At 33.5% G+C, this 27497-nt stretch overlaps 1 protein-coding gene across 4 annotated transcripts in view; it reads right to left on the bottom strand.

The window, feature by feature from the left end:
• The window catches only part of LOC126887205 (cilia- and flagella-associated protein 410), a 104529-nt gene that overhangs the window by 43692 nt on the left and 33340 nt on the right, over nt 1-27497 (bottom strand). For all 4 annotated transcript variants that reach the window (XM_050654604.1, XM_050654603.1, XM_050654602.1 and 1 more), the window contains exon 3: nt 46-213. In XM_050654604.1, the coding sequence (XP_050510561.1) occupies nt 46-213 (168 nt within the window). The remainder of the gene's footprint in view (nt 1-45; nt 214-27497) is intronic.

A 27497-nucleotide genomic window follows, 5' to 3' on the forward strand; every position in this document is an offset into this window, starting at 1 on the left:
GTAACGGATAGGCACTACAAGACACAAGAAGAAGTTAATACTTACCCTTCGCTATTGGCACATGGGTTTTCCCCTAACCATAAATTTTTCAGGTTGGGTAGGCACTGCAGGTACATAACTTGACAAACGTCTCTAATATCATTTTGTCTTATATAAAGTTCTTCTAACCGCTGGCAAAATTGAAAGTCCACTAACGTATTGATTTTATTTATACTGAAACAAAAAATATAATATAAATATTTGAATATAACATTAAACATGTCTGTATTTTCTTTACTTTTTTAGCGAAATAAATATCCTCAAAAATTTAGGTCAATAAAAGCGTTATTGAATTATATTATGTATTTAGGTCTAATATAAAAACCGAGTCATGGGCATAGGGTTAATAAAAAAAATTTGAGAGTTTCGTTTATAAATTAAGATATGCAGCAAGACTATAAAATAAAATATAAAATAGGTCTTGATTATCTAGGTTTAAACCTAGCAGTTATTTCATTCCATATAATAAAAGCTGTGTATTTAATGACCATGAATTTACAGACAATTAAGCAAAAGATAAAAGATTGGATCTAAGTTAGAACATAAAGACTTTTTCGACGATTTATTAAAACATTAAACAAAATTAAATTTTCAAAGGCGAAAAGCCTCGGCTATTTTATTCCTGTAAGATTTTTTTGCATAATCACATTCGTGGGAAGCCCCTAGCTCAGCGGTTCTCAAACTTTTTTAGTCGCGGCACCCTTGTAGGGCTAAAAATATTTCGAGGCACACCAACCCTTGAAGCGATTTGGGAAACGACAAAAATGAAAAAAATACAATTCTGCTCATTTGATTTCAATATAAACTTTATTTCAGATCAACAAAATACAGTAGGTACATTTGATATTCAAATATCATTACGTGATGAATGAAACTGTTTGGATGATGTTTTCATTATATCCTTTATAATTATGGAAATCTTTGTAAGTTTGACCCTCAAATCCCTTGATGCTTGAAGTTTGCTTCTGTATTTGTTTTTAATGTAAGCATATGCGGAGAAAGAAGACTCACAAAGATAAGTCAATGTGAAACACACAAGTTTTTTCACTGCAACCTTGCCAACAACATTATTTTCTGAATATACCTGCATCCAGAACTCTTCTTGGCTTCCTTCACGGTATTTGAGTTTTAAACTGCTATCTTCGCTTATCTCAAGTAGATTTTGAAAAACTTCATTTGTCATTCCAACAGGATTGTTTTTGGGTCGCACGAAAACGGGTCCATCATCTAGCTATATAAGTCATCTGAGTCAATGTCAGGAAAATTGTTTACAATACTTTCTTCCAAACCTTGCAAATGAGCAATAACAATTTCAAAGAAGTTTTGGCATCTTTTAATTCTTGGATGAAAGACTCCTCTGTAAATGTGATAATCAGTGGATCTTTTAGTTCAAATAGTCTCCCTAAAATTATTCCCCTCTATAGCCACCGGACCTCTGTGTAGAGTGTAGAGCAAAATATTGAAGTGATCTATACCCATCTCATATGGTTAATTATTTTCACAGAACTACCTGTATTCTAGGCAACGCCCCTCTAATTTTACCAACCATTGCAGCCGCTCCATCAGTGCAAATATCCACACATTTACTCCACTCTATATAATTTTTTCTTATATACTCGTGCATAGCCTAGAAAATTTCTTCACCAGTGGCATAACTTTTAAGCTCTTCACACATAAGGAGTTCTTCTTCTACATATTTTCATCCCGAATGGAAACCTCACAAACACAAGCAGAACAGCAAGTCCAGCAACGTGGGTACTTTGATCAAGCTGTAAACTGAAGAATTCATAAACTTTTAATCTATTTATAAGCTCTCTCACTACAAAGTCTGAAATAGTGTGAATTCTCTTACTTATAGTGCTGTTCGATATCTGCACATTATCAATCTTCTTGGTCATATCTGGACCTAACATGCATTGTACGACATCCTTCACGCAAGGTTTAATCAGTTCCTCGGCAATGGTATGGAGTTTTCCAGCTTTTGCAATGTGCAAACCAACAATAAATGATGCTTCAGCGGCGTTTTCATTTTCATTTTTGCAGACTCTTTCCATCATGCATGACCCTGCCTGAAGAGATGAAGCACGACGTTTGAAGGTTTACCAAGCACCAATTAGCAACAATTTTGTGACAATTAACGCATTGGCCTTCTGGCGCCTGTTCGTTGCCAACTTGAATAAAGCCATATAACGTGAGATAGCCAGGATCATACCTTCTTATTTTTCCCCGAATTTCTTTTTGGTAAGGAACCTCTTTTCCACGAATTGAGGAAGAACAACTTGGATGAGCTGGACTTGAATGGAACTCGTGGACATTTGCATCTTCTCCATCTCTGCTAGTTGTCTTCAGTGACTTCACTACATTTCCTTTTCAAATACCCAGATTTCAGCCAATTTTCCATTATTCTGGAATGAAAAAAATGTTCCAAATAACAGAGCAAAACATTGCCAACAATGAAAGGTATTTTCCAACCGTAATAGTGCAAGACATATTTTATGGCAAAAATAGCAACAAAAGTGCATAATATTATTATACATATTAATTACAATGGATATAATTACTTATGTACGTTGTCACTTTTCTTCTGCAGTTATATCTAAAACTTCCACTTTGAAATCTAACTCTATTTTTTACAAAACTCACTTATCGGCTGCAAGAATTGAATCGTTTATTTCAGAAAGGGGTCAAGTGACTAATTTTGACAAAATGAGTTTTTGGTGGAATTTTTTAATTTAAACGTAAATACAGCTTTTGTTGCAAAAAGGAATCAATTGCTGCCATAGTGTTGCCTTGGCAGCGCAGAGAAATTAGCGTTTAGTGCAGAAAGGGGCCAAACAACGCATGACTCCTTGCTTAAAAATTGTGTAACCACCAACTTTATTTCAGAAAGGGGCCAAGTGCAAAAAATTATTTATTTTTTTCTTAAACAAATTAACAAGATAAATTTTTGAAAAATACAATACTTTTTGACAAAAACTTACAGGTTATTAGTGAGAATTTTTATTTTATATAAATAAAATTTTTGTTGAATGTAAACACCAACTTTATTTCAGAAAGGGGCCAAGTGCAAAAAATTATTTATTTTTTTCTTAAACAAATTAACAAGATAAATTTTTGAAAAATACAATACTTTTTGACAAACACTACAGGTTATTAGTGAGAATTTTTATTTTATATAAATACAATTTTTGTTGAATGTAAACACGTTTTTTTTTGTTTTTCTCAAAAGCAGGTTTTTGTGACTTGGCCCCTTTCTGAAATAAACGATTCAATTAACCTGTGCAATGAATGCAGGTAGCAGTCGCGGCACGCGGCGGTCGAATTCGGCTGTTCGTTTCTCGGTCATGCCAAAGTTATAGTCCTGGAACCCGCGTACAAAAAAAAAAAGGTTATTAATAGCATGCTGAAAATTTGTTCATAGCTTAACGGTGTCTAGGCGGATAAACTTTGATGTATGGGAGCACTGGAAAAGGGGAAACTTTAATTGTGGAACGTGATAAACGTGTCATCCTGACAAGTTTATGATTGTAAAATTTAGCAGGTAGGTCTGGATCCGGCGTATGAAAAAAAAAGTTGATTAATAGCAAGCTGAAAATTTGTTAATAGCTTAAGGGTGTCTAGTTGGACAAACTTTGATGTATGGGAACACTGGAACAACGGAAGTTTTAATAGTGGAGCAGGTTAAAATTTGGAACGTCAGACTACGAAAACGACCCATGCATTTTGTCGGACAGAACTTCCAATTGATTTGTTTTTTTTTATGGCCTTGGCATGGCCAATTAGCCAGTCTAGTTTGGTATTAACGCAATTTCACAAGTTAAATTACAATATATTACACATTTTCATATATCATAATATAATATACAGACATACACATATATACATGTTTATTATTATTTTTCTTTATATTTTTTTTTGTTTATTATTATTTTTTTTTATATCTATAAATATGTTTATACTAAAACTAAAGCAGGAAAATTTTAGGGAAACATGGAAGAAAACTGGGTAATTGATTTGTTACCCTTTCATTAAACTATCATGCAAAAATCAGACTGCTATTTATCATCTGTCATAATTCCTGTCATTTGACATGTTCTACGTGTCGGACTTGTTAAAATGCCCAGTTGGTGATAAATAGCAGTCTAATTTTTGCATTGAAGTTTAATGAAAAGGTAACAAATCAATTGGAAGTTCTGTCCGACAAAATACATGAGACGTTTTCGTAGTCTGACGTTCCAAATTTTTAACCTGTTCCACAATTAAAACTTCCCCTGTTCCAGTGTTCCCATACATCAAAGTTTGTCCGACTAGACACCCTCAAGCTATTAACAAATTTTCAGCTTGCTATTAATCAACTTTTTTTCATTTGTCATGTCCGACAATTCATGGGACGTTTTCGTAGTCCTAGGTTTCGTAGTGAGCTTTTTTGTCTATATCTTACAGGTTTCAAACGTCGGATTACGAAAACGTCCCATGAATTTTGTCGGACAGAACTTCCAATTGTGCACTGTCCATTTTTACCATTTCATTAAACTTTCATGCAAAAATCGGTCTGCTAGTTATCAGCAACATATTTCCTGTCATTTCCTGTCAAAAAACTATTTTTCCGCAATTTTTTTAGATCTTATGTCTCATTATAAATAAAAAGCTTTTTCTGAAGTTCATCATGTTTAGATTATGTTAAGTTTGAAATATATGTTCCGCAAGATAAGGAGCTGATTACCAAAGCTGTGTGTAGGAATAGGGGCGATTTAAGATGGATCCTACTGTATATTTCTTAGGGATTCCAACCACAAATTTTATTACGGGGCGTAACAAGGATGTCATGAATAGTCTTTCTTTTATTTATGTTTTATGTTTATATTAATGAATTAATATTTAACAACGGCACGTAGTCACAACACAAAATACAAGTACCTACCCAGTGTTCAATTCAGCATTTTATTATATTGATGCTATTTCACAAATTGGCCAAATTATTAATCAGGTACATTGAGAACATTGAGTACATACAGAAAATTGGGAATTCTACGAGTTGTGAAAAATTTCCGTTAAATCTAGTAGAAGAGTCAACTTTGCTTCTCTACACTATTAATACAAGTTTAATATAATGTACTTTTACTTTTACCTTGAAATACTCTTCTGATCTACATAATATACACGCAGAGTTTTATTTACATTCTTCGATCTTCGATCTAGTGGCCCGGATTTGTCGTGACATAATCGAAATTCATTAGCTACCTATCAAGTAAAGGTTACCTAATATAGGAAGTGCAGGTAAACTAATGAATAGGCCAGGTGTTAATACGACAATTTCTGTATTCGTTCATAAAATGTATAAGAAATTATTACCTTTAATAAAAGAAGGAACAATAAGAGGTGATGAGATCAATTTCGTTATCACTACGGTAGGTACAATTTATAATTAACAAGAAGTGGCAACCCTTTACTAACAATAGCAAAAATTCATACTGCAAAATAATCTATCCAATATCCAACGTAAGACTTTAGTTGTTGTATTTTCTAATGTCTTTCCTTTTATGTTTTTTGCAACAGTTGCCTGTATGTTTGTTTAAAAAAAAGTTGCTATGAAGGGCACTTTAGCGTGAAGCGTGTGGTCATGTTCAATACTTTTGTACAGTCATCAATAGTGATTTTAATGGGAAGGTTAGAACCTTAGTTTATGAACGAAATAAAAAATTATCAGATATAAATTTAAAGGAAGTATAAAAAAGCTAACTGATTTAAGTTAACTGATTAAGATTACTTTTAATAGCTGCTTGGTCAGATCTGGTCCACCGTACTTTAGGAAGTTCGCTCGGTATTCTGCCCCCTCCCAGTGATTTTTTATTTTGTAATGTCCTTATATACTGCTTCCTTTACCGCTCTCTCCTCAATGTTCTCCTCAATTTTTTCTCTTCGTTTTTTTCATCACTTCTGGTGTTGGTGGTTCATCATTGTCCCTTTAGCAAATAGGGATCGAAAATAGTCTGTCTATGTTTTCTTTTGAATGTGTCTCGTTTTTATTAGTTCATTATTGTTTTTTTTTGTCCTCTGATCAGAAGCAGACAACATTGTCTGCTTCTGTGATGAATCTAGATGTTTTGTTTGGGTGGACCTGCTGGGCGCATAAGGGTAAGACGTTTTCGAGGTGAGAGATGAAATATAGACTTGGCTGTTGAGCGTCATACCGCAAGACAACCAAGCATTATGGTATGGGGTACTACATGTTTGGGAAACAGATTATCTCTAATTCCTATTAACGGCACTTTGACAACTCGACGATATATTGGTGAAGTACTGCAGCCGGTTTTGCATCCCTATCTACAAACCTTTCCAAATGCGATCTTTCAATAGGATAACGCAAGACCTCATATTGCCCGTGAAACCATGGTGTTCATACAAGAATCTGGTATAGATAAGAGTGGCCATCAAGATTAGCTGATTTGTCACCCATCTAACACATGATACTATGACAAGATGTCATAGTATCATGCATCTAACATGTGTGCGATATGGTAGGTTGAAACCTAAATCGATTGCCACGTCCACCAGCAGAAGACTTGTTTGTTTATAATGTTGTCAATTAATACGATTATAATGTATACTTCCATAAATAAATATTTTAAATAATAAAATTATCCTTCTAGGTGTTGTATTTTTTGCCATCAGTATAATTATCTTAAGAGCGTAGGCGCAAATATTTTACGGATATCCCTACTTTTTCTTTCTTTACACGGCAAATTACGTGTAGTAAAATTCTCACTGGTATGGAGATGTAAACATTATTTGACAACGACATTGTCATCATTAACTTGAATGTTCTTGGATAACCGTTATTATTAATTCAGTTAATTAATATGATTATTTTTTCACTACTTTCAACTATGTATTCAGTGATTACAATAATTTATATACTATACTAGGTACAATAAAAACGAATTTTATAGATAAACGATTTTATAATTTTTAGAAAAGAAAGAAAAAAGGAAAAGTGATAAAGTGATTTTTTTAATAATATATTGTTACCTACTGTGGAACGCTTAGATACATTAACATACATCAACATATTTAACAACAAAATACTTGGATCACAGAATATTTCCTGGTGTACCTATTCTCTGCTTAAAACTAATAAATAATTTTGAAAAACTTAAACGCAGAAGGAAAGATTACATAATTGCCGATGCGAGGGTAGAAAGTCCCTTATAATAAACAAAAAGTTTCTCTTGAAATTAAAAATCAAACTCAATTTTCTCTTCTTTTTCACTTCTGTAACTTATTAAAATAAACATTATAGAAGTTTTCAGGGACTTTCTATAATCTTTCATTCTGTGTTTAAATTTTCCAAAAATACTTATTAGTTTTCCCAGGATTCGAAAAAAATTAATTGCATTTAAATAGCACTGGAGCCGAAAGTTTGCGCCTATCCCCTTAATAGTCTAATACAGTACTATTTTAATGAATGTAAAAACAAAATAAAATATTGCAGTACCTGAATACGATTTTATGTTAATTGTATAAAATAAAACGAAATCTAATATTTATGGTTTCCCATGACCATCGGGCTGGCCTATACAAAGACAATGTATTTATGAAAATTGTGGGTATTTATTAAAAAAGTGACTCATATAGGTGGGCGGGTGTGTACACCCTACATGGTTTGCGTGCAAGTCAAATCGTCAAGGTCGGACATTTATTTATCTCGGAGCAGTAGTCCTACGCTATTTTTCTTAAGGTATTCTTGCGATATTTGTTGTTTTTGGATAGTATACTAATTAGCAGACGAGCGTCGTAGACTGCTATGATTTCAATATAATTCGCAAGGTACTTTAGTAAGAGTAACGACTCACTCCTCAAGATTCAAGACGACCTCACTACAGCAACAATATATTTCCGTATTTATAACATACGATACAATATTGTTTGAGATTATAATAATTTATACGCAATAAAATTATTCAAAAGGTATGCTAAATAACTAAATAAATTTTGGAATAAAAATAATATTGCCTAACTTGGTAGTAACCTCATAACAAAGAGTCGTACTAAGAGCTTTATAAGATCCCAGCTTAACAGAGAATGAAAAAGAGGCAACTTCTTCTTCATGTGCCATCTTCTCTAAGAAGATTGTTAACCATCACAGCAATTCGCACTTTCGATACATTCTCTAAAGAGATCAGCAGACATGCAGTTAAACCAAGCTCTCAAATTTTTTTACCAGGAGATGCGTCTTTTTCCACGACTCCTTCTTACCTGCATGCTTCCTTTTACTATTAATTGCAACAAGTTATAACGCTCGCCACTCATGACATGTCCCAGATATTGCAGTTTTTTAACTTTTATTGTATTTAAAACCTCTTTATCTTTTCCCATTCTTCTCAGAACCTCGACACTCATGACTATCCTCTATCCATTAACTTATTCTTAATATCCTTCTATAGGCCCATAACTCGAAGGGTTCTAATCTATCCGAAACATCCTTCTTTAATGTCCAAGCCTCCAAGCCATAGAATAATACGGAGAACACGTAGCATTTCAGAAGTCTTAGCTTTAAACAAATTGTAATGTCCCTGCTATAGAACACTTCTTTCAGTTTGGTGAAAGCATTACTAGTCTGTCCTATTCTTGCTTTAATCTATTGTGTACTCATTATTTTTATGAATTATTGTACCCAGATATTTATATTTTTCATCTTTTTAATTTGCCTGAAAGAGGCAACACAAATGTGCAAAAAACACTAAAAAATCCAGAAAATGGGTCAATTAAGACGATCGACTACGATATATACAGAGAGAGTCTGTAATTTGGAATAAATTCAATATCTCAAATACTCATTGTTTTTTTTTTAAAATGCTCAGACCCGTCGATTAGTATTCCAAGTTGTCATTTTTGACATACAATAATAATGTATACAGAGTGACCCAATTTATAGATATGACGTCATCGTTGATTTTCTTAAATGGTAACACTGTCATTTTAATAGCTATTTTGATAGTGTGTGTAAAGTTATACACAACTGCAAAATTTCAAATTTTTATTCTCTACCATTTACAAGATAATAAAAAATAACAAAGTTATGAAAAACAAGTAAGTAATCAAATAATAATTGAATTTAATTATTTCAATTAAGCAAATGCTCATAACGTTGCCCATTGACAATTTGACAATAATTTGAGGGCAACATTATGAGTATTTGCTTAATTGACATAATTAAATTCAATTATTATTTGATTACTTGTTTTTTATAACTTTGTTATTTTTTATTATCTTGTAAATGGTAGGGAATAAAAATTTGAAATTTTGCAGTTGTGTATAACTTTACACACCCTATCAAAATAGCTATCAAAATGACAGTGTTGCCATTTAAGAAAATCAACGATGACGTCATATCTCTAAATTGGGACACCCTGTATACATTATTATTGTATGTCAAAAATGACAACTTGAAATACTAATTGATGGGTCTGAGCATTTAAAAAAAACAATTAGTATTTTAATTATTGAATTTATTCCAAATTACAGAAATAACTTTCGTTATTTTCTATTATCTTGTAAATGGTAATAGAATAAAAATTTGATATTTTGCAGTTGTGTATAACTTTACACACCCTATCAAAATAGCTATCATAATGACAGTGTTGCTATTTAAAAAAAAAAAGAATGTGTGTGTACTTTGTACGCACGTAAGAAGTTATACTTCTATTATATGATTTCGACGAAATTAATATACTTTAAATAGTTTATTTATATTTCAGTTAAATATTAAACTAATTTTAATACTTACTACTCCTCAAAAATTTTTAGTAAAAACGGTGCCGAAAATTAAAATATTAAGAGAATAAAACACACACAAACAAACACATTGAAAAATGCCACAAATGATTTCTGAACAATGTAGGAAAAATTTTTATAAAAAAATGTATAAAAAAATAAAAAAATAAAAGTTTCCATTAAGGTTCGAACCTGCTTATCAGCGCAGTTAGTATTGAAATTCATTCACCTTAAACTTTTACCCACGGAGACCATGTGTCATCATGTGCGAAGATCAAATAACTAAACGGATTAAACTTTTGACGGTTCTGAATTTAACCAAATTATTTTGATTTTGAATTGAAAGAAATATTAAAATACCACAAAACAGAGTAAGAAAACAATATATGAGGTGAATATTGATAGAAATTTTGATGGTAATCAAATTATGTAAATCTATTACATACTATTTTGCTAGGTTCTTTTTAAATTTTCCAAATAGGTAGGTACTTATGAAATTTTTTATTAGGATACTGAAACATTCTATTTAAAATCTAAAAACTATTTAAAAAGTCACTACAATATTATAAACTTGCTTTTTTCTCTGCCATCACAACAATAAAAACTAATATACACAACATTAATTTGTTTATCCAAAATCTGCATATTGAACAATTATTGACAGATGATTTTAACACCCAATCAGATCCCGTATAACGTTTATACCATACTGGCGGTGTGCGCATGCGCCCAGTAAAATGAAAAATTTACCTTCGTGCCTAAAGAAGTATAACTTCAAAATCAGCGATGACGTCATATCTCTAAATTGGGACACCCTGTATAGGTTATTATTGTATGTCAAAAAGGGCAATTTGAAATACTAATCGACGGGTCTGAGCATTTTTCAAAAAAACAATGAATATTTGAGATATTGAATTTATTCCAAATTACAGACTCTCTCTGTATAGTAATGTCTATGCTTTTGAAAATATATACCCATGCTTTTGAAAAGGGCTGACATGGAACATAGTCAATGAGTTTTATACATTTAAGAAACCAATATAGTCAGACAATTTTCAGTCTTACTGCCACTAGAAGAACTGAAGTGTATGTATATTAAAAATGAATCGCTGAACACATTATACAAAGGAGATATAGATTCGAAACACGCAGAAAGGTACAAGAAACTACAAGTAGTAGACAGTGATAGTTACAAATTTCTCAACCGTATTGTAACCAGAGATGAATCTTGGGTTTCTTACAGCCCATTCCCACTTGTCGTGTGTCGGATCCGTATTTTAATCGGAGGTTCCAGTGTCTATCCTATAGCCTATATAATTGGACTACGAACTGCTGCCCTATCCACCCACCGTATTCTCCAGATTTGGACCCGTGCAACTTTTTTTTGTTTCCAAACTTGAAAAGTCAGTCGCTGGGCATAAATCGAAGTCGAATGACGAGAAATGTATCGAGTTACAAGAAGACTATGTTGAGAAATAAATAATCTCTTTTCCAAAAATTTCGTTTTTCTTTTATAGGCTAAATACGAGTAGTTATCAGACTATACTGGTATTTTTTATGCCAAAACGTTTTTTACTCTTGGGCGACCAATGTACTTTTTGAAACTAATTTACTATTTTTACTGGGAATAAGCCTAAATTCTACTTGAAAATCAGTTTATTTTGACGTTTCGATTTCCGGGTGAGAAGTTTAGAGTGGTAAGGATAAGCGTAATGATCAAACATCAAACCTTCAAACATTAGCTATAAAAGGGAAGAATATTCATTACATAAGAATAAATAATATGTAACATTAAACAAGCTATTACTCATAATCATATCCTTTTTAGAAGTCTAAAAACTAATAAATCTTTAATTGTAAAATCGAAGAACTGCAACGAGATCTGATCGCCCTGTAGGCTGTAGGATTCGTTCTATATACCAGCATGCTATGTTTTGAATTGAATAGTAATTAACATTTATCTATGACAATATATTATCCAAATACTCTTAAAAGTATATAATATTTGACACAGTTAATTACCCAGTATTTTCGATACTTCTATAATAAATATAATTGGATTAGATCCAACTTATAAATAAATTATGAAGTATCCAACTTGTAATTATGGTAAGTCAAGGTGATCCAAGATATAGGTCTTTGTCTAGTTATTTTATAATATGTTATTTGATACAATATGTTTCATAAAAATCAAGATCCATTCCTGCCAAAAATTAATTTTTAATAGAAATTGATTTAACAATAAACATAATAAAACCTCTTGTTCTCAAGGCTTCAAATGCTTAATTCAATTAAAAGTCCAGAGGGGTTTTTGAAGAAAACAAATAGGAAACAATTGGTAATCAATACGATAAGTTAATAAAATGAAAATACTACAATCCGAGAAGGAAATAATGGAAAATCTAAGCGAAAAAGCAAAAAAAACAGCAGAAACCTAGATAACAAAAAAGGAAGAACAGCAAAAATATACTCCAAAATGTTACTGAATAATACCTCTAACAAAATTTAAAATTTTCTGTGAAAAATCAACCATGGAGAACTGAGGAAATATTAGACATCATGGAAGAAAGGCGAAAATAAAATGGAAAAAATAAGTAGTGTATCAAAAATTGCATAAATCTTTCTTCTTCTTTAGACAAGAGCATTTAGCACAAAATAAAACTATTTCTAAATACAGCACCTATCGACTTTCAACTTCTCGCATTGTATTCAGGATGATGTCAAGAAAAAAGTATACAATAGAAAAATGGGTGGAAATGCATAGTTGCATTTTAAAGTGCATAAAATGCATCCAAAATTACATAAACCTGTCAAAATAAATGTAGTTCAGAGAAATAAGGAAAAAAAATATCGTGTTGGTGACACATCCCCCTCCAGGCTAAAACCAAATTTTTCGAGTAATATGGTCATCTATAATAATAACCTATATGTTTCCTGCAGCCGATTTTGATGATATACATAGTTATAAACAAATGAAGATCAAAAAACGGTAAATTTTCGCTTTTTTCGTCTCTTACTAAAAAATTGGGCATTTTAAACAAATTTGAGAGTAATAAACTCATAAACCGTATAAAAAACTTCAATATGGCGTTCGCTGAATATGTCTATCCTTATTGGTTACTTAGAAAATTGCCAAATAAATAATAAATTTTGAGTTTTTATAAATATTCATAACTTATGTAAAAATTAACTTAGAACCTTCTGATTACATGGAATGCTGAGACTTATGGTGCTTAAATCACACCCTAAATTCCAAAGCAATTGGTCAAATAGTTTAAAAGTTATTTAATTTGTTTATCCAAAATTAATTTTTTTTGCAACACTGTAAGTCAGAAAATGATGAAGTTAGAGTAATATTTTGGATAGTTTATGAAAGAAGAAAATTTACAGTATTAATTTAATTTAAAAAAAATGACAAAAAATAATTATAGATATTGCAAAATAATTTTGCAAAAACATGTGAATTAATAAAATGGGGGGGCTAACTTTGTCCCTAAATGTCCTAGAACAGTTGTTTTTCTTTCTAAATGTGTATAAAAATTCAGTCTTTCTAAATATGAAAAAATAATTTTTCTACGGGTAACGGTTAAAAAGTTATTCTAATTGTTTATAAGTAAACAAAAAATGGACATGTTTTTGCAAAATAATTTTACACTGTTTAAAATTATTTTTTGTCATTTATTTTTAATTAAGGTAATAGTATAAATGTTCTTCTTTCATAAACTGTCCGAAGTATTATTGTAACCTCATAATTTTCTGACTTATAGTGTTGCAAAAAAAATGAATTTGGGAAAAATAAATTAAATAACTTTTAAACTATTTGACCAATTGCTTTGAAATTTAAAATATAATTTAAGTACAAGAAATCTCGGCATTCCGCGTAATAAGAAGATTCTAAGTTAATTTTTACCTAAGTTACGAATATTTATAAAAACTCAATATTTATGATTTATTTTGCAATTTTCTAAGCAACCAATAAGGTTGGACATATTCAGCGAATGCCATATTGAAGTTTTTTATACGATTTATGAGTTTCTTACTCTCAAATTTGTTTACAGTGCTTAACTTTTTGGTAATAGACGAAAAAAGCGATAATTTACCGTTTTTCGATCTTCATTTGTTTATAACTATGTATATCATCAAAATCGGCTGCAGGAAACATATAGGTTAATAATACAGATGTCCATACTACTCAAAAAATTTGGTTTCGGCCTGGAGGGGGATGTGTCACGAGAAAAACCTTATTTCTCTGGACTAATGTATTAAGGGCCAGATTTTGTTACTAGGGGGATTTTTGGGGTCAATGAAGACGAATAATTCATCAGAACCGACCAACGTAGTACCTGGTGCCCAGGTTCACTGCTAAGGCACGTCATCTGGAGTTTCGAGGGTTTTCGGGACTAAACTAATGCAAACAGATTACTCGGGGTTTTTGGGGTTGCTGAACAAGACCCCGGTGCACAAAAATCCCTGTAAACTCCAGAAGAGAATATCCCTTAGCAGTGACCTTGAGCACCAAGTGGTCCGGACGTCAGTTTTGGTGGCGTATTCGTACTCAGCAACCCCAAAAACTGCCTAGACTAGTAATCTATTTGCATGCGCACTCAGTGCCGAAAACCTTCACAACTCCAGAAGATGACGTTCCTTAGCAGTGAATGTAGGCATCAGGTGGTCCGGGAGTCGGTTCTGATGGCGTATTCGTGTTCAACAACCCCAAAAAAACCCCCATGTAATCTGTTTGCATCAATTTAATGCCGAAAGCCCTCGAAAGTCCAGAAAATGACGTCCCTTGCAGTGACCTTGGGCACCAGGTGATCCAGAGGTCTGTTCTGATGGCATATTCGTGTTTAACCACCTCAAAAACCCCCGAAAAATCCAGTTCCGGATCACCTGGTGCCCAAAGTCACTGCAAGGGACGTCATCTTCTGGAGTTTCGAGGGCTTTCGGTATTAAATTGATGCAAACGGATTTCTTGGGTTTTTGGGGTCGCTAATCACGAATATGTCATCAGAATTTTATTCCGGAGCAGCTGTTGCCCAGGATCGCTACTAAGGCACGTCATCTCTTGGAGTTTCGAGGGTTTTCGGTATTAAATTGATAAAAATGAATTACTCGGGGGGTTTTTGAGGTCGATAAACACGAATATGCCATCAGAACAGACCACCAGATCACCTGGTGCCCAAGGTCACTGCAAGGGACGTCATCTTCTGGAGTTTCTAGGGCATTCGGCAAATTTATGCAAACGGATTGCTTAGGGGTTTTTGGGATCGCTAAACACGAATATGCCATTAGAATTGAATTCCGGAGTACCTGGTGCACAGGATCGCTACTAAGGTATTACAGTTTAGAGTATCTTCGGCATTAAATTGATGCAAATGGATTACTCAAGGGGTTTGAAGTCGCTAAACCTGAATACGCAATCAGAACCGACCTCAAGAGCACCTAGTGCCTAAGATCATAGCAAGAGACGTCATTTTCTGGAGTTTCGAATGTATTCGGCATTTAATTGATACAAATGGATTACTGAATGGTTTTTGAGGTCGCTAAATACGAATGTGCCATCAGAACCGACCCCTGGTGCACCTGGTGCCAAAGGTCACTATAAGGGGCGTCATCTTCTGGAGTTTCGAGTGTCTTTGGTACTACATTGATGAAAATGGATTGCTCATACGTTTTTGGGGTTGCTGAATACGAATACCCCATCAGAACAGACACCGGTGTACCTGGTGCCTACGGCACGTCATCTTCTGGAGTTTCTAGAGTTTTCGGTACTAAATTGATGCAAACGGATTACTCTTATGTTTTTGGAGTTGCTGAATACGAATATGACTTAGATGAAAGACTTTAGAGTGTCTAGTGACCACGAAGGATCATACTATCAAAATAAAATATAGTAAATCGATTTTGAAATAAATGAAGGAAAAACGCTTTCAGATATAAACTGAGTTTATATTTATAAACCATTAAAAAAATTGTATAGCACAACATAGTTATTTTAATAAACAGTCTAAGTAAAATAGCAAAACTAAATGTAACCAATTTGAACGTTTTCTTTGAAAGGCAACCCAGAAAACCTCCGACTACTCGGTGTGTACCAATTTAGTGTCGGAATGCCTCAAAAGTCTAAAACATGACGTGCATAGCAGCGTCTCTGGCCACTAGGAACGGGGGGGTCGGTTCTGATTTGATATTCGTGTTCAGCAAACCCAAAAACCTATGAGCAATTTGTTTGCATCAATTTAGCACCGAAATTTTTCGAAATTCTATAAGATGATATGCGTTAGCCACCAGGTGCTCTGGTGTCTGTTCTGATGGTGTAATCGTATTCAGCAACCCCAAAAACCCATGAGTAATTCGTTTCCATCGATTTAGTATCGAAAACTCTCGAAAATCCAGACGATAACGTGCCTTAGGCTTAGGTGCTCCGGTGTCTCTTCTGATAGCGTATTTGTGTTTACCAATCCCAAGAACCCGTTAGTAACCCGTTTGCATCAACTTAGTACCGAAAACTCTTGAAACTCCAGAAGATGACGTGCCCTAGACACCAGGTTATAGGGTATCGTTCTGATCGCATATTCGTTTTCAGCAACCCCAAAAATCCACGAGTAATCTGTTTGCATCAATTTAATGCCGAAAATCCTCAAAACTTCAGAAGATGACGTGTCTTAGCAGTGACCCTGGGCACCAGGTTCTCCGGGGGTCGGTTCTGATGGCGTATTCGTGTTCAGCGTCTCCAAAAAAACCCCGAGTAACAAAATCTGTACCTAAATATGCTTATTTTGAAATGTTTTTGTACTTTTGAATGCATTTTACGCACTTTAAAATGAAACTATGCATTTCTTCCCATTTTTCTATTGTACTGGTAATTCAACTTTTATCCTGGTATCAGCTTGTACAGAAAGCAAAAAGACCAAAAAGTTGTAAGTCTCTAGGTGCTTTATTTAAAAATCGATTTTTTCTGGTGTTTTTGGTGCAAAATACTTATAGAGATTCTTTCTACTTATAGAGATTCTTTCTACGACGAACTTCAGAACACCCTTAACCCAATACCAAAATCAGGGGAAGTCATGACATGATTCCCGTGATTTTAAATTCCTATACAGTCAAACCCGCTTATTGGAATAGCCTTCGTACCAAGCAAAATTATTCCTATAACCGCGATATTCTAATAACCGATCATTGGTTGCTAGGATAAACGTTTCGGGACCTCAAATTTCTATTCCTTAAACCGGGATATCCCTTTAACCGGTATCCTAATAAGCGGGTACGACATTATTATGATGTAAGATATTTTTTTAACAAACGCCGTTTAGAAAATATATAAAAATTTATTTTAGAAAGTAAGTACGTCAATAGCCTTCGTACCAAGCAAAATTATTCCTATAACCGCGATATTCTAATAACCGATCATTGGTTGCTAGAATAAACGTTTCGGGACCTCAAATTTCTATTCCTTAAACCGGGATATCCCTTTAACCGGTATCCTAATAAGCGGGTACGACATTATTATGATGTAAGATATTTTTTTAACAAACGCCGTTTAGAAAATATATAAAAATTTATTTTAGAAAGTAAGTACGTCAATAATATTAATTTAAGTAAATTTTCAGTTCTTTTTTAACATTCATCTTCTAGTCCATGTGGTGAGACCGCTCCCGTCTGGAAAAATTTCTGATTCGGGTTCTTTGTCGATTCCTATTCAAAAATGTCCCCTTTAAACAAATCTGAAGGGTGCCGGGCGGAATTTTTGGGCAGAAATTGTTTAAACAATTTTTTTAAACAAATACAAAAGATCACGTTTTTTTGCTCCGGGACATATATTTTTGAGTTTTGTGGGTCATTCTGAACAAGAAAGGTATCTTGTAAATTTTCTCAGAAATTGACAGTTTTCGAGTTATAGGCGACTTAAATTCTGAAAAATGCGAAAATACGCATTTTCGAGGCTTAAAAACTCAGATTCAAATTAGTATTTTTGAGGTTGCCAGATCTAAATATTCAGCTTCAATATTCTGAAGAGTGATCGCGTCTAACTTTAATTTATACCGTTGTTTTATAATTGTTAAATATGCGTGTGTATCCGATTTTTTTGCCGGTGCGACGCGCTTTATTTCAAAAATCTCCTATTTTCCTCCGAAAAATATTTTTTCTAGATTCTTTGTGATAGTCTAAATAAAATAAGTTTCTTGACATTTTTCTCAAAAGTTAATAGTTTTAAAGTTATAAGCGATTTAAAATCCGAAAATGCGTTTTTTTATCATTTTTCGGATTTTAAATCGCTTATAACTTAAAAACTATTAACTTTTGAGAAAAATGGCAAGAAACTTATTTTATTTAGACTATCACAAAGAATCTAGAAAAAATATTTTTCGGAGGAAAATAGGAGATTTTTGAAATAAAGCGCGCCGCACCGGCAAAAAAATCGGATAAACAGGCATATTTAACAATTAAAAAACAACGGCATAAATTAAAGTTAGACGCGATCACTCTTCAGAATCTTGAAAAGGAATGTTCAGTCTTCAATCTAAGTATCTGGGAACCTCAAAAATACTAATTTAAAAATGAGTTTTTAAGCCTCGAAAATGCGTATTTTCGCATTTTTCAGATTTTAAATCGCCTATAACTCCAAAACTATTAATTTCTGAGAAAAATTACAATATACCTTTCTTGTTTAAATTGACCCAAAAAATCTAAAAATATATGTTCCAGAGCAAAAAACATGATCTTTTGTATGTGTTTAAAAAAATTGTTTAACCAATTTCTGCCCAAAAATGCCGCCCGGCACCCTTCAGATTTGTTTAAAGGGGACATTTTTGAATAGGAATCCACAAAGAAACCGAATCAGAAATTTTTTTCAGACGGGAGCGGTCTCACTACATGGACTATTCCGATTCCATCATTAACTTGACTTTGACTAAACTGTACATCATTTTCAACTAGTTTACGTATTCGTTTCTTTTGTCATTACGTGTGATTTTTATAACAGTAAAACACCGGTTTCCCAACCAACATGTATCTACTAAGTAGTGTAGATAAAGTAAAGAGTGTAGGCATTTCAGATTCAGATCAAAGCTAGATCATGGAAACGAGAACGAACAACGAACGGTATTCCCGTTGTTCGCAACCGTACGCTTCGTGAGGAGATAATCACTCAAATTGTAGACAATTCAACAAACATTAGTTGGGTTTATTTCAGTTTTTTGCAAGTTTTAGTAGAAACATATTGCAGATATACATACATAATACATACATAGTATGTAGGTATAAGGGGGCATCCATAAACTACGTCGTTGAGAAGAGGGAGGGGGGGCTTGCTTATTACGACGGAATACGACAGGGGGGAGGGGGGTATGAGTGACCATTCGACGTCGTTTAATATATTGGTAGCTATATTTAAATTTGTCGCTATTGTGTCTATAAAAATAATTTTTTACTAGCTTCTACCAGCATTAAAGTATCAGATATTCATATAAAAACGTATAGTTTTTGATATGAAATTGAAAATAGAACAAAACGTTTACGAATAAATATACCTTTGTTAAAATTAAAAACAATAATTCTATTATAGATACTTTTATCGCATACTTTTCATTTCGTTTTTATTATCAGTCACAGCGTTAAAATAATATTAGGTAGCACTTTTGTACAGGACAGCAAAACAATAAGACATTGTTCTTTGGGTTTAAACAATCGCTTCTATAACAGAACAACGGCTGGAAGCAAAAAATATTAAATTCAATTTAATATTTGTCAATGTTAGTTCATTTATGTGCTGCATATGTGTGTGAAACAACAGTTCTGAAGAACGAATAGAAATAAAATGGCATCGAAATCAAAACAAAATAAATATCAAGATTTATATGATGCAGTTAAGAAAGCATACCCCGATAAAAGTGGTGTTTTTTGTCAAAATAAAGCTAATGAGTTGTGGAGTGAATTGAAAAAAAAGTACGCAGATATTAATGACCTACATAATAATACCGATTTGGAAATAAAAAAATTATTGGAATCAGCGACAAAAAGGAAGGCTGCGTTTACAAACTTTTTTGTTACAGTAAGTACCTTTTAAATTTATGATTAATGTTAAGAATAACAAATCACAGTAAAAAAATATTTTAGAAATATTAGTTACTCTGGATAAATAAAAATAATTCGTTTTTTCGCCGATTTTTTTCGAATACTAAGAAAACTAATAAAGATTTTTGAAAAATTTAAACGCAGATTGAAAGACTACATTATTGCCGAGGGCCAAAAGTTCCTGACAACATCTATAATGTTTATTTTAATAAGTTACAGGGGTTTAAAAGAAAATTTAGTCTGATTTTTCATTTCCAATATTTCATTCAAAAGAAACCTTTTGTTTATTCTAAGGGACTTTTAGCTCTCGGTAATAATGTAATATTTTATTCTACGTTTAAATTTTTCAAATATATTTATTAGTTATCTCAGGATTCGAAAATAATTAATGCATTTAAATAGCATTGGACCAAGATTGTACGCGTACCCCCTCATATTTGATTTAAAAAAAAAACAGAAATAATATTGATTTTTTTTAAATCAATGAAGGGGGGTCGTGAGTTGCAATGACGACGTCGACATGGGGGGGGTCGTCTCTAAACGACGAATTACGACGGAGGGGGGGGGAGGGTATTAAAAAGTCCAAATTTTTTACGACGTAGTTTATGGATGCCCCCTGTAACATGTTTCTATAGAGAGAAAATTATTTTTTAATTTTTGAAGATATAGAATTTTATTACATATATTGTGATGTCAGGTCATAAATTTTCTCTCAAGACTCTATGGAAAAATTGTAAAAATTAAAATTGAAAAAGAGATAGAGATAACAGATGTAGAAGAACAAAATGGCTTTTGTGCAGGCAGATCCTTTATGGACAGCATATTTTCTCTAAAGCAGGTTATTGAAAAAAGATCAGCCCGCAACCTTTGTATTGTTTGTATTGATCCAGGTCTAATAGTTTTTTATTCAGTTCAACTCATTAAGGAAAAGTGTGTTCAGTTATATTTTCAAACGATATGAACAATGTCCGTAATGGTAGGAGCGCCCAAGCGGGGATTTTTGCAGTTACTCGAGCGCGTCAGATTATCACATGGGGAGAAACCTTGTACCTTGTAAATGTACCTCTACCATATATTGGCTCTTAATACAGGGGGGTTCGTTAAGAGGGGTCCGAAAAAGAAATCTATCCTTAGAAAAACTCGAAATCGTCAGATTAAGAATAAGGTAAGTTAAGTACATGCAAAAGAGTGTATATTTAAAAAATCTGACGATTTGGGCGGGTAAGAAAATGGGCGAGTCACAAAAAAAGCGAATATTTCGCGAAATGAACGTCAGATCAAAAAATTAAAAAATACGTGTTCAATATTTTTCAAAAATCTTTCGAATGGTACCAAACACGACCCCCCCCCCCCCCCACGGAGAGGGTGGGGGTAAATTAAAATACGAACCCTGCGATATTTCGCGAAATGAACATCAGATTGAAAAACTGAAAAATACTTGTTCATTATTTTTCAAAAATCTATCGAATGACACCAAACACGACCCCCCCTTAGGGGGTTATTTTAAAATCTTAAATGGGAGCCCCCAATTTTTATTACAGATTTGGATTCTTTACGTAAACATAAGCAAGCAACTTTTATTCGAGACATTTTTTCGAATTATGGATATAAATATGGTGCTATAATCGGAAAAAACGATTGTTGGAAATGGAAAATTAAATTAAAAATGTAAAGTCCCCCACTTTATGGAAAACAACTTTTTTGGATTTAGGACCTACTCTTCACAACCCAATAAGTCCCCATAACGCTCGAGTAACTGCAAAGTTAGCATACTTTCCTCCCCTACTATAATGCTCCTTTTCCGCCGAAGTTTTTCTTTATCGTTCCTTTCTATTGTGTAAAGAATACTATTACTATTTTATATAAAAGTGAAATGTGTTAAACCCACTTGTAAGAAATAGCTTTTCACACGAACTCGATAATAAATCATAAATCATCATGTGCATCAACCAGCTGGTATCTAGACCGACGTGATTAGTTCTTATTAGAAATTATAAATGCGTACAATAGGCCTGGATCCCGCGTACCAGAAAAAGTTTATTAATAGCAAGTTCAAAATGTGTTAGTAGCTTAACGGTGTCTATTCGGACAAACTTTGATGTACGGGAACACTGGAACAGGGGAAGTTTTAATTGTGGAGCAGGTTACGGTTTTCGAACGTCAGACTACGAAAACGTCACATGTATTTTGTCAGACAGAACTTCCAATATTGATTTGTTACCCTTTCATTAAACTTCTTCATTATTAAATGAAGAATTTGACAGACAGCCTGTGGAGTTAACGGAGACAGTAACAGCAATGGTTACCAGAATAACAAACGAGGAAGTGGCTCAAGCGCTTCAAAAAATAAAGAAAGGAAAAGCAGTCGGACCAGATGATATTCCTGGGGAAGTATGGAGAGCATTGGGAGAGACAGGAATAAGTTGGCTAGCAGGTCTATTTAATAGAATTATGGAAGTTGGACAAATGCCAGACGAATGGAGAAGCAGTATGTTAGTACCTGTCTACAAAAACAAGGGAGACATACAACAATGCACAAACTACAGGGCTATAAAACTACTTAGCCACACCATGAAAATATGGTAGAGAGTAATTGATAGATGGATACGTGAAGAAACCGAAATATCCAATAATCAATTTGGCTTTATGCAGGGCAGATCAACAACAGATGCAATTTACATTGTAAAGCAACTGATGGAAAAATACAGGAATAAAGAGACCAACGCTCATATGGTATTCATTGATCTTAAGAAAGCATATGATAGAGTTCCTCGAGAGATTCTGTGGTGGGCACTCAATAAGAAAGGAGTCCCTGGCGAATATGTAAAGATTGTGAGAGATATGTATGAGGAAGTAACGACTAGTGTTAGAACAGGTGTGGGAGAGACTGATAAATTTCAGGTGAAAGTAGGATTGTACAAAGGCTCGGTGCTTAGTCCTTATTTATTCTCATTAGTTTTGGACCAGATAACAGCGAAACTACAGGGTAGTATTCCATGGTGCCTAATGTATGCTGATGATGTGGTGTTAATAGGAAATAGTGAAAGAGACTTAGAACAAAAACTGGAACAGTGGAGACAAGCTCTGGAGGAAAAAGGTTTAAAACTTAGTAGGACAAAAACAAAGTATTTGGAATGTTCATTTAAAGATGGAGTTACTACAAATAAAATGGTAAGTATCTTTGGATGGTGAAATGATTGTGACAAGCAATAGTTTTAAGTACCTAGGATCGGTATTACAGAGTAAGGGAGAAATAGATGGAGATGCATGCAGTAGAATTAGGGCTGGATGGATGAAGTGGAAAGAAGCGAGTGGTGTGTTGTGTGACAGAAAAATTCCAATGAAGCTGAAGGGAAAATTCTATAAAACAGCCATAAGACCGGCTATGATGCACGGAACTGAATGTTGGGCAGTGAAAAAGAAAGAGGAACAACGAATGCATGTGGCGGAAATGAGAATGCTTAGATGGATGAGTGGAGTGACAAAGAAGGATAAAATTAGAAACGAGTATATTAGGGGAAGTCTAGGTGTGGCACCAATTGATGCCAAAATGAGAGATCATAGGTTAAGATGGTTTGGTCATGTTCAACGTCGAAACGTTAATCACCCAATATGAAGAATAGCTGAAGTGCAGATTCCTGGAAGGAGTAGGAGAGGAAGACCAAAGAAGACCTGGGGGGAGACGAAAAGGCAGGACATGTTGGTAAAGGGGATTAACATTGATATGGCCCAAGATAGAATTGTGTGGAGAAATGCAATTAGGGAAGTCGACCCCGCATAGGGATAAGGCAAAGAGAATGATGATGATGATGATGAATACCCTTTCATTAAACTCTCATGCAAAATTCAGACTGATATTTACCACCAACATAATTCCTGTCAATTGACATGTTCTACGTGTCGGACTTATTAAAATGCCCAACATATCTGTCGGACAAACATTTTTTCATAAATTCTAATAAATATGCTATTGAATAAACTTAAAAACAACCTGCTAGTTTTCACTATCATAAACTTGTAAACTTGTCAGGATGACACGTTCCAAAATTAAACTCACATTCCACAATTAAAACTTCCCCTGTTCCAGTGTTCCCATACATCAAAGTTTGTCCGACTATACACCGTTAAGTTATTAACAAATTTTCAGCTTGCTATTAATCAACTTCTTTTTGGTACGCGGGATCCAAGCCTATAAAGATAACGTTGCGAATCCACGCTTTCAACGAAACGAAAGAAGTTTTTATTGTGGAAACAAATTGAAATTCTTTGAACTCTCTATTAGAAGGCAATATTATTAATGAAGGCTGATTTCAATACATGATACTAATCAGAATATATTATGGGTGAAACGATTGTATCGGTGTTTTCGTTGCTACGGAAAGATATTGCATTTAATTTTTGCTTATTAAGTTTAATATCAGGTAACGTTTCACAATATAGCGTTCTGTTTATTTTTTTATTTATACACTTCTCCAAGAAATTATCGCATCACATTAAAAATGGGTCATTTTTGATGTCTCGAATTTCCTAATCCTGTTGCCTGTTGTCAGATTTAAGCGACTTTTTTAATATGTTATAGCCTCATTCTTTAACAATATCTGTGTTTTTTTCTCAAAGTTTGCAACACCCTGTGGAATATTCTAGCATTTATAAAATACTGAAATTAAAACCCAACTATAGCCTCAGTTTTGTTAACATTCTGTTTTCTGATTCGTTCGCTTATGTTGGATAATAAAGAAGTTAGGTACTTTAACAAGTAGCCATGTTTTTCATCAATACAGGGTGTTTTTAAGTATGACAACCTTTAAGGGGTAATTCTGCACGAAAAAATAATGACAGTTTGCTTGATAAATGTTTGTCCGCAAATGCTTCGTTTCCGAGATACGGAGTGTTGAACAATAGAAACTTATTTCGAATAATGAATGGGTCACATGTGTGAGTCCATACTAAATTAGTAATGAAATAAAATACGTTCTCACAATCAATTTATTTACATCGAACGACCGGTTTCGCTGTCTATAATTTTCACATCATCCTCAGGTCCCGGTTATTGGGACCGTGCAAGTTCGTAAAAGCGCAGGGCCCCCGCTACCATATGTGCAAAGTGTGCAATGCACACGGGCGCCATCCTTTAGGGGCGCCAAAACAGAGGGTCAAAAATTGCAAAAATATTTACAAAAAAATCAAAAACCAAAAATTAATTTTAAAACAAAAGTTGAGGAATTAAATAGTTCAGTTTTACTTTGTTTGGATGGCACAATATGGCAATTATTAGTCTCTCTATAGATGTAAAATAAAAAATCCGGCTATAAAAATACCAAACATCCATTCTGTAGATAACAAATACCTAACTATACCCTGATTTCGTGGAAAAATTCCAGACATAGTGCAATAGTGTGTGAGTGGTAATTCTATCTCATCGATAAGCGAACGATTATGTGACGCTCAAATGATAATTCGACAAGATTTAAAAATCGCATACCTAGCAAATAACTAATTAGACCGAGCTGTAAGGTCGCCCCCGTTAGCGAAATGATTCCGATTCGATTTTTGCACAAACTTACTCAAAAAGAGGTCCTTATAACAAATCCACAGGGTGACAGGCGTTGCCGTGGTTGAAAAATTGTTAAAACGAATTTACAAAAATAATGTTTTCATTTCGAACAATTTTTTTAGATCACTTGGGTCATTCTGAGTAATAAAGGTATCTTGTCATTTTTCACTAAAATTGATTGTTGTCGAGTTATACGCGATTTAAAATTTAAAAAAAAATGCAAAAATGGCAGTTTTTAAGGGTTGATAACTCGATTAAAAATTATAATTATGAAAATCAAAAAGTTAATTATAAAGTCAAATCAAAGTTTAAAACCCCTCCATGAAGATCCTGAAGAAATGTTTGTCATTATTTTATTACAAAGCTGTCGTTTTTAATTATTAACAATTAGCGCTATAGGACAGGATTTATCGTTGCCCACGTTAGCGAAACTATTTCGGTTAGATTTTTTTGCAAAAACTTACACAAAAAGACGTTCTTATAACAAATTCTGAGGGTTCCAGGCGGTACCTTTGTCGAAAAATTGTTTAAACAATTTTTTTTAAACAAATGCACAAAAATAATTTTTTCACTTTGAACAATTTTTTTTGGATAATTTGGGTCATTCTGGACAAAAAAGGTCTCTTGTGATTTTTCTCTAAAATTGATTGTTGTCGAGTTATATGGCCATTTTCGCATTTTTCAAATCTTAAATCGCGTATAACTCGACAACAGTAAATTTTAGAGAAAAATGACAAGGGACTTTTTGTACTCAAAATGACCCAATAGACCTGGATCCCGCGTAGGCCAAAAAAGATGATTAAAGCTAAAAATTTGTTAATGGTTTAACGGTGTCTAGTCGGATAAACTTTGGTGTATGGGAACACTGGAGCAGGGAAAGTTTAAAATGTGGAACAGGTTAAAAATTTGAAACGTCAGACTACGAAAACGTCACATGTATTTTGTCGGACAGAACTTCCAATTGATTTGTTACCCATTCATTAAATTCTCATGCAAAAAATCAGACTGCTATTTATCACCAACTGGGCATTTTAATAAGTCCGACACGTAGAACATGTTAAATGACAGGAATTATGTTGGTGATAAATAGCAGTCTGATTTTTGCATGAGAGTTTAATGAAAGGGCAACAAATCAATTGGAAGTTCTGTCCGACAAAATACATTGGACAATTTCATAGTCTGACGTTCCAAATTTTTAACCTGTTCCACAATTAAAACATCCCCTGTTCCAGTGTTCCCTTACATCAAAGTTCGTCCGACCGTTAAGCTATTAACAAATTTTCAGTTTTTTAGGTATGCGAGATCCAGGCCTACAGGTTGTTCGAAATAAAAAAAAAATGTGAATTTGTTTAAACAAAAATTGTTTAAACAATTTTTCGACCCCAGCACCGCCTGGCACCCTGTGGCTTTGTTATAAGGGACCTCTTTTTGAGTAAGTTTGTACAAAAAAATCGAATCGCAATAATTTCGCTAACGGGGGCGACGATACAGTCCCGTCTAAATGGACAAAATTTGAAAGTTGCGGTACTCTGGGTTCGTCATCCACAAAAAGGTGGGATGTTGTGGATGGGGTGAGAGAAAATGTTTTTGGGTTAAGTTTAAACCCTCTAAGTGTGACAAGATGGTCCAGCAGAATTTATTCAACAAAGCCCCTTAAACCGTATTCAATTAAGGTTTGCTACGGTGTTATATGTACCTATTTTGCTTTATTTAAAGCACCTACCTACCTACCTACCTTAAAAAAAATAAATAAGAAAACATCAAAATGCCTTAAGGGACGCCAAAATAATTTTTTTTGCACACAGGCGCCAGTAGTTAATACGGGGGCCCTGGAAAAGCGACACCTGGTTTCTTCGCTCTGCACTTTTATTCGCACTTTTAATTATATTGGCCAATCATATGGTCCTAATTACTGGATAATTGTCAAGGCCATAGTCCAAAAAATAATAAGAAGAAAAAATAAGCTTTAGATTATGTTATTTAAACGTAAACAATTGTATGTAGTAAATAAAATTAGTTATTAAAATGAAGTACTGCAAGCAAAATACAATTAATT

Source organism: Diabrotica virgifera, chromosome 6, assembly GCF_917563875.1.
Source record: "Diabrotica virgifera virgifera chromosome 6, PGI_DIABVI_V3a".
Taxonomy (NCBI): Eukaryota; Metazoa; Arthropoda; class Insecta; order Coleoptera; family Chrysomelidae; genus Diabrotica; species Diabrotica virgifera.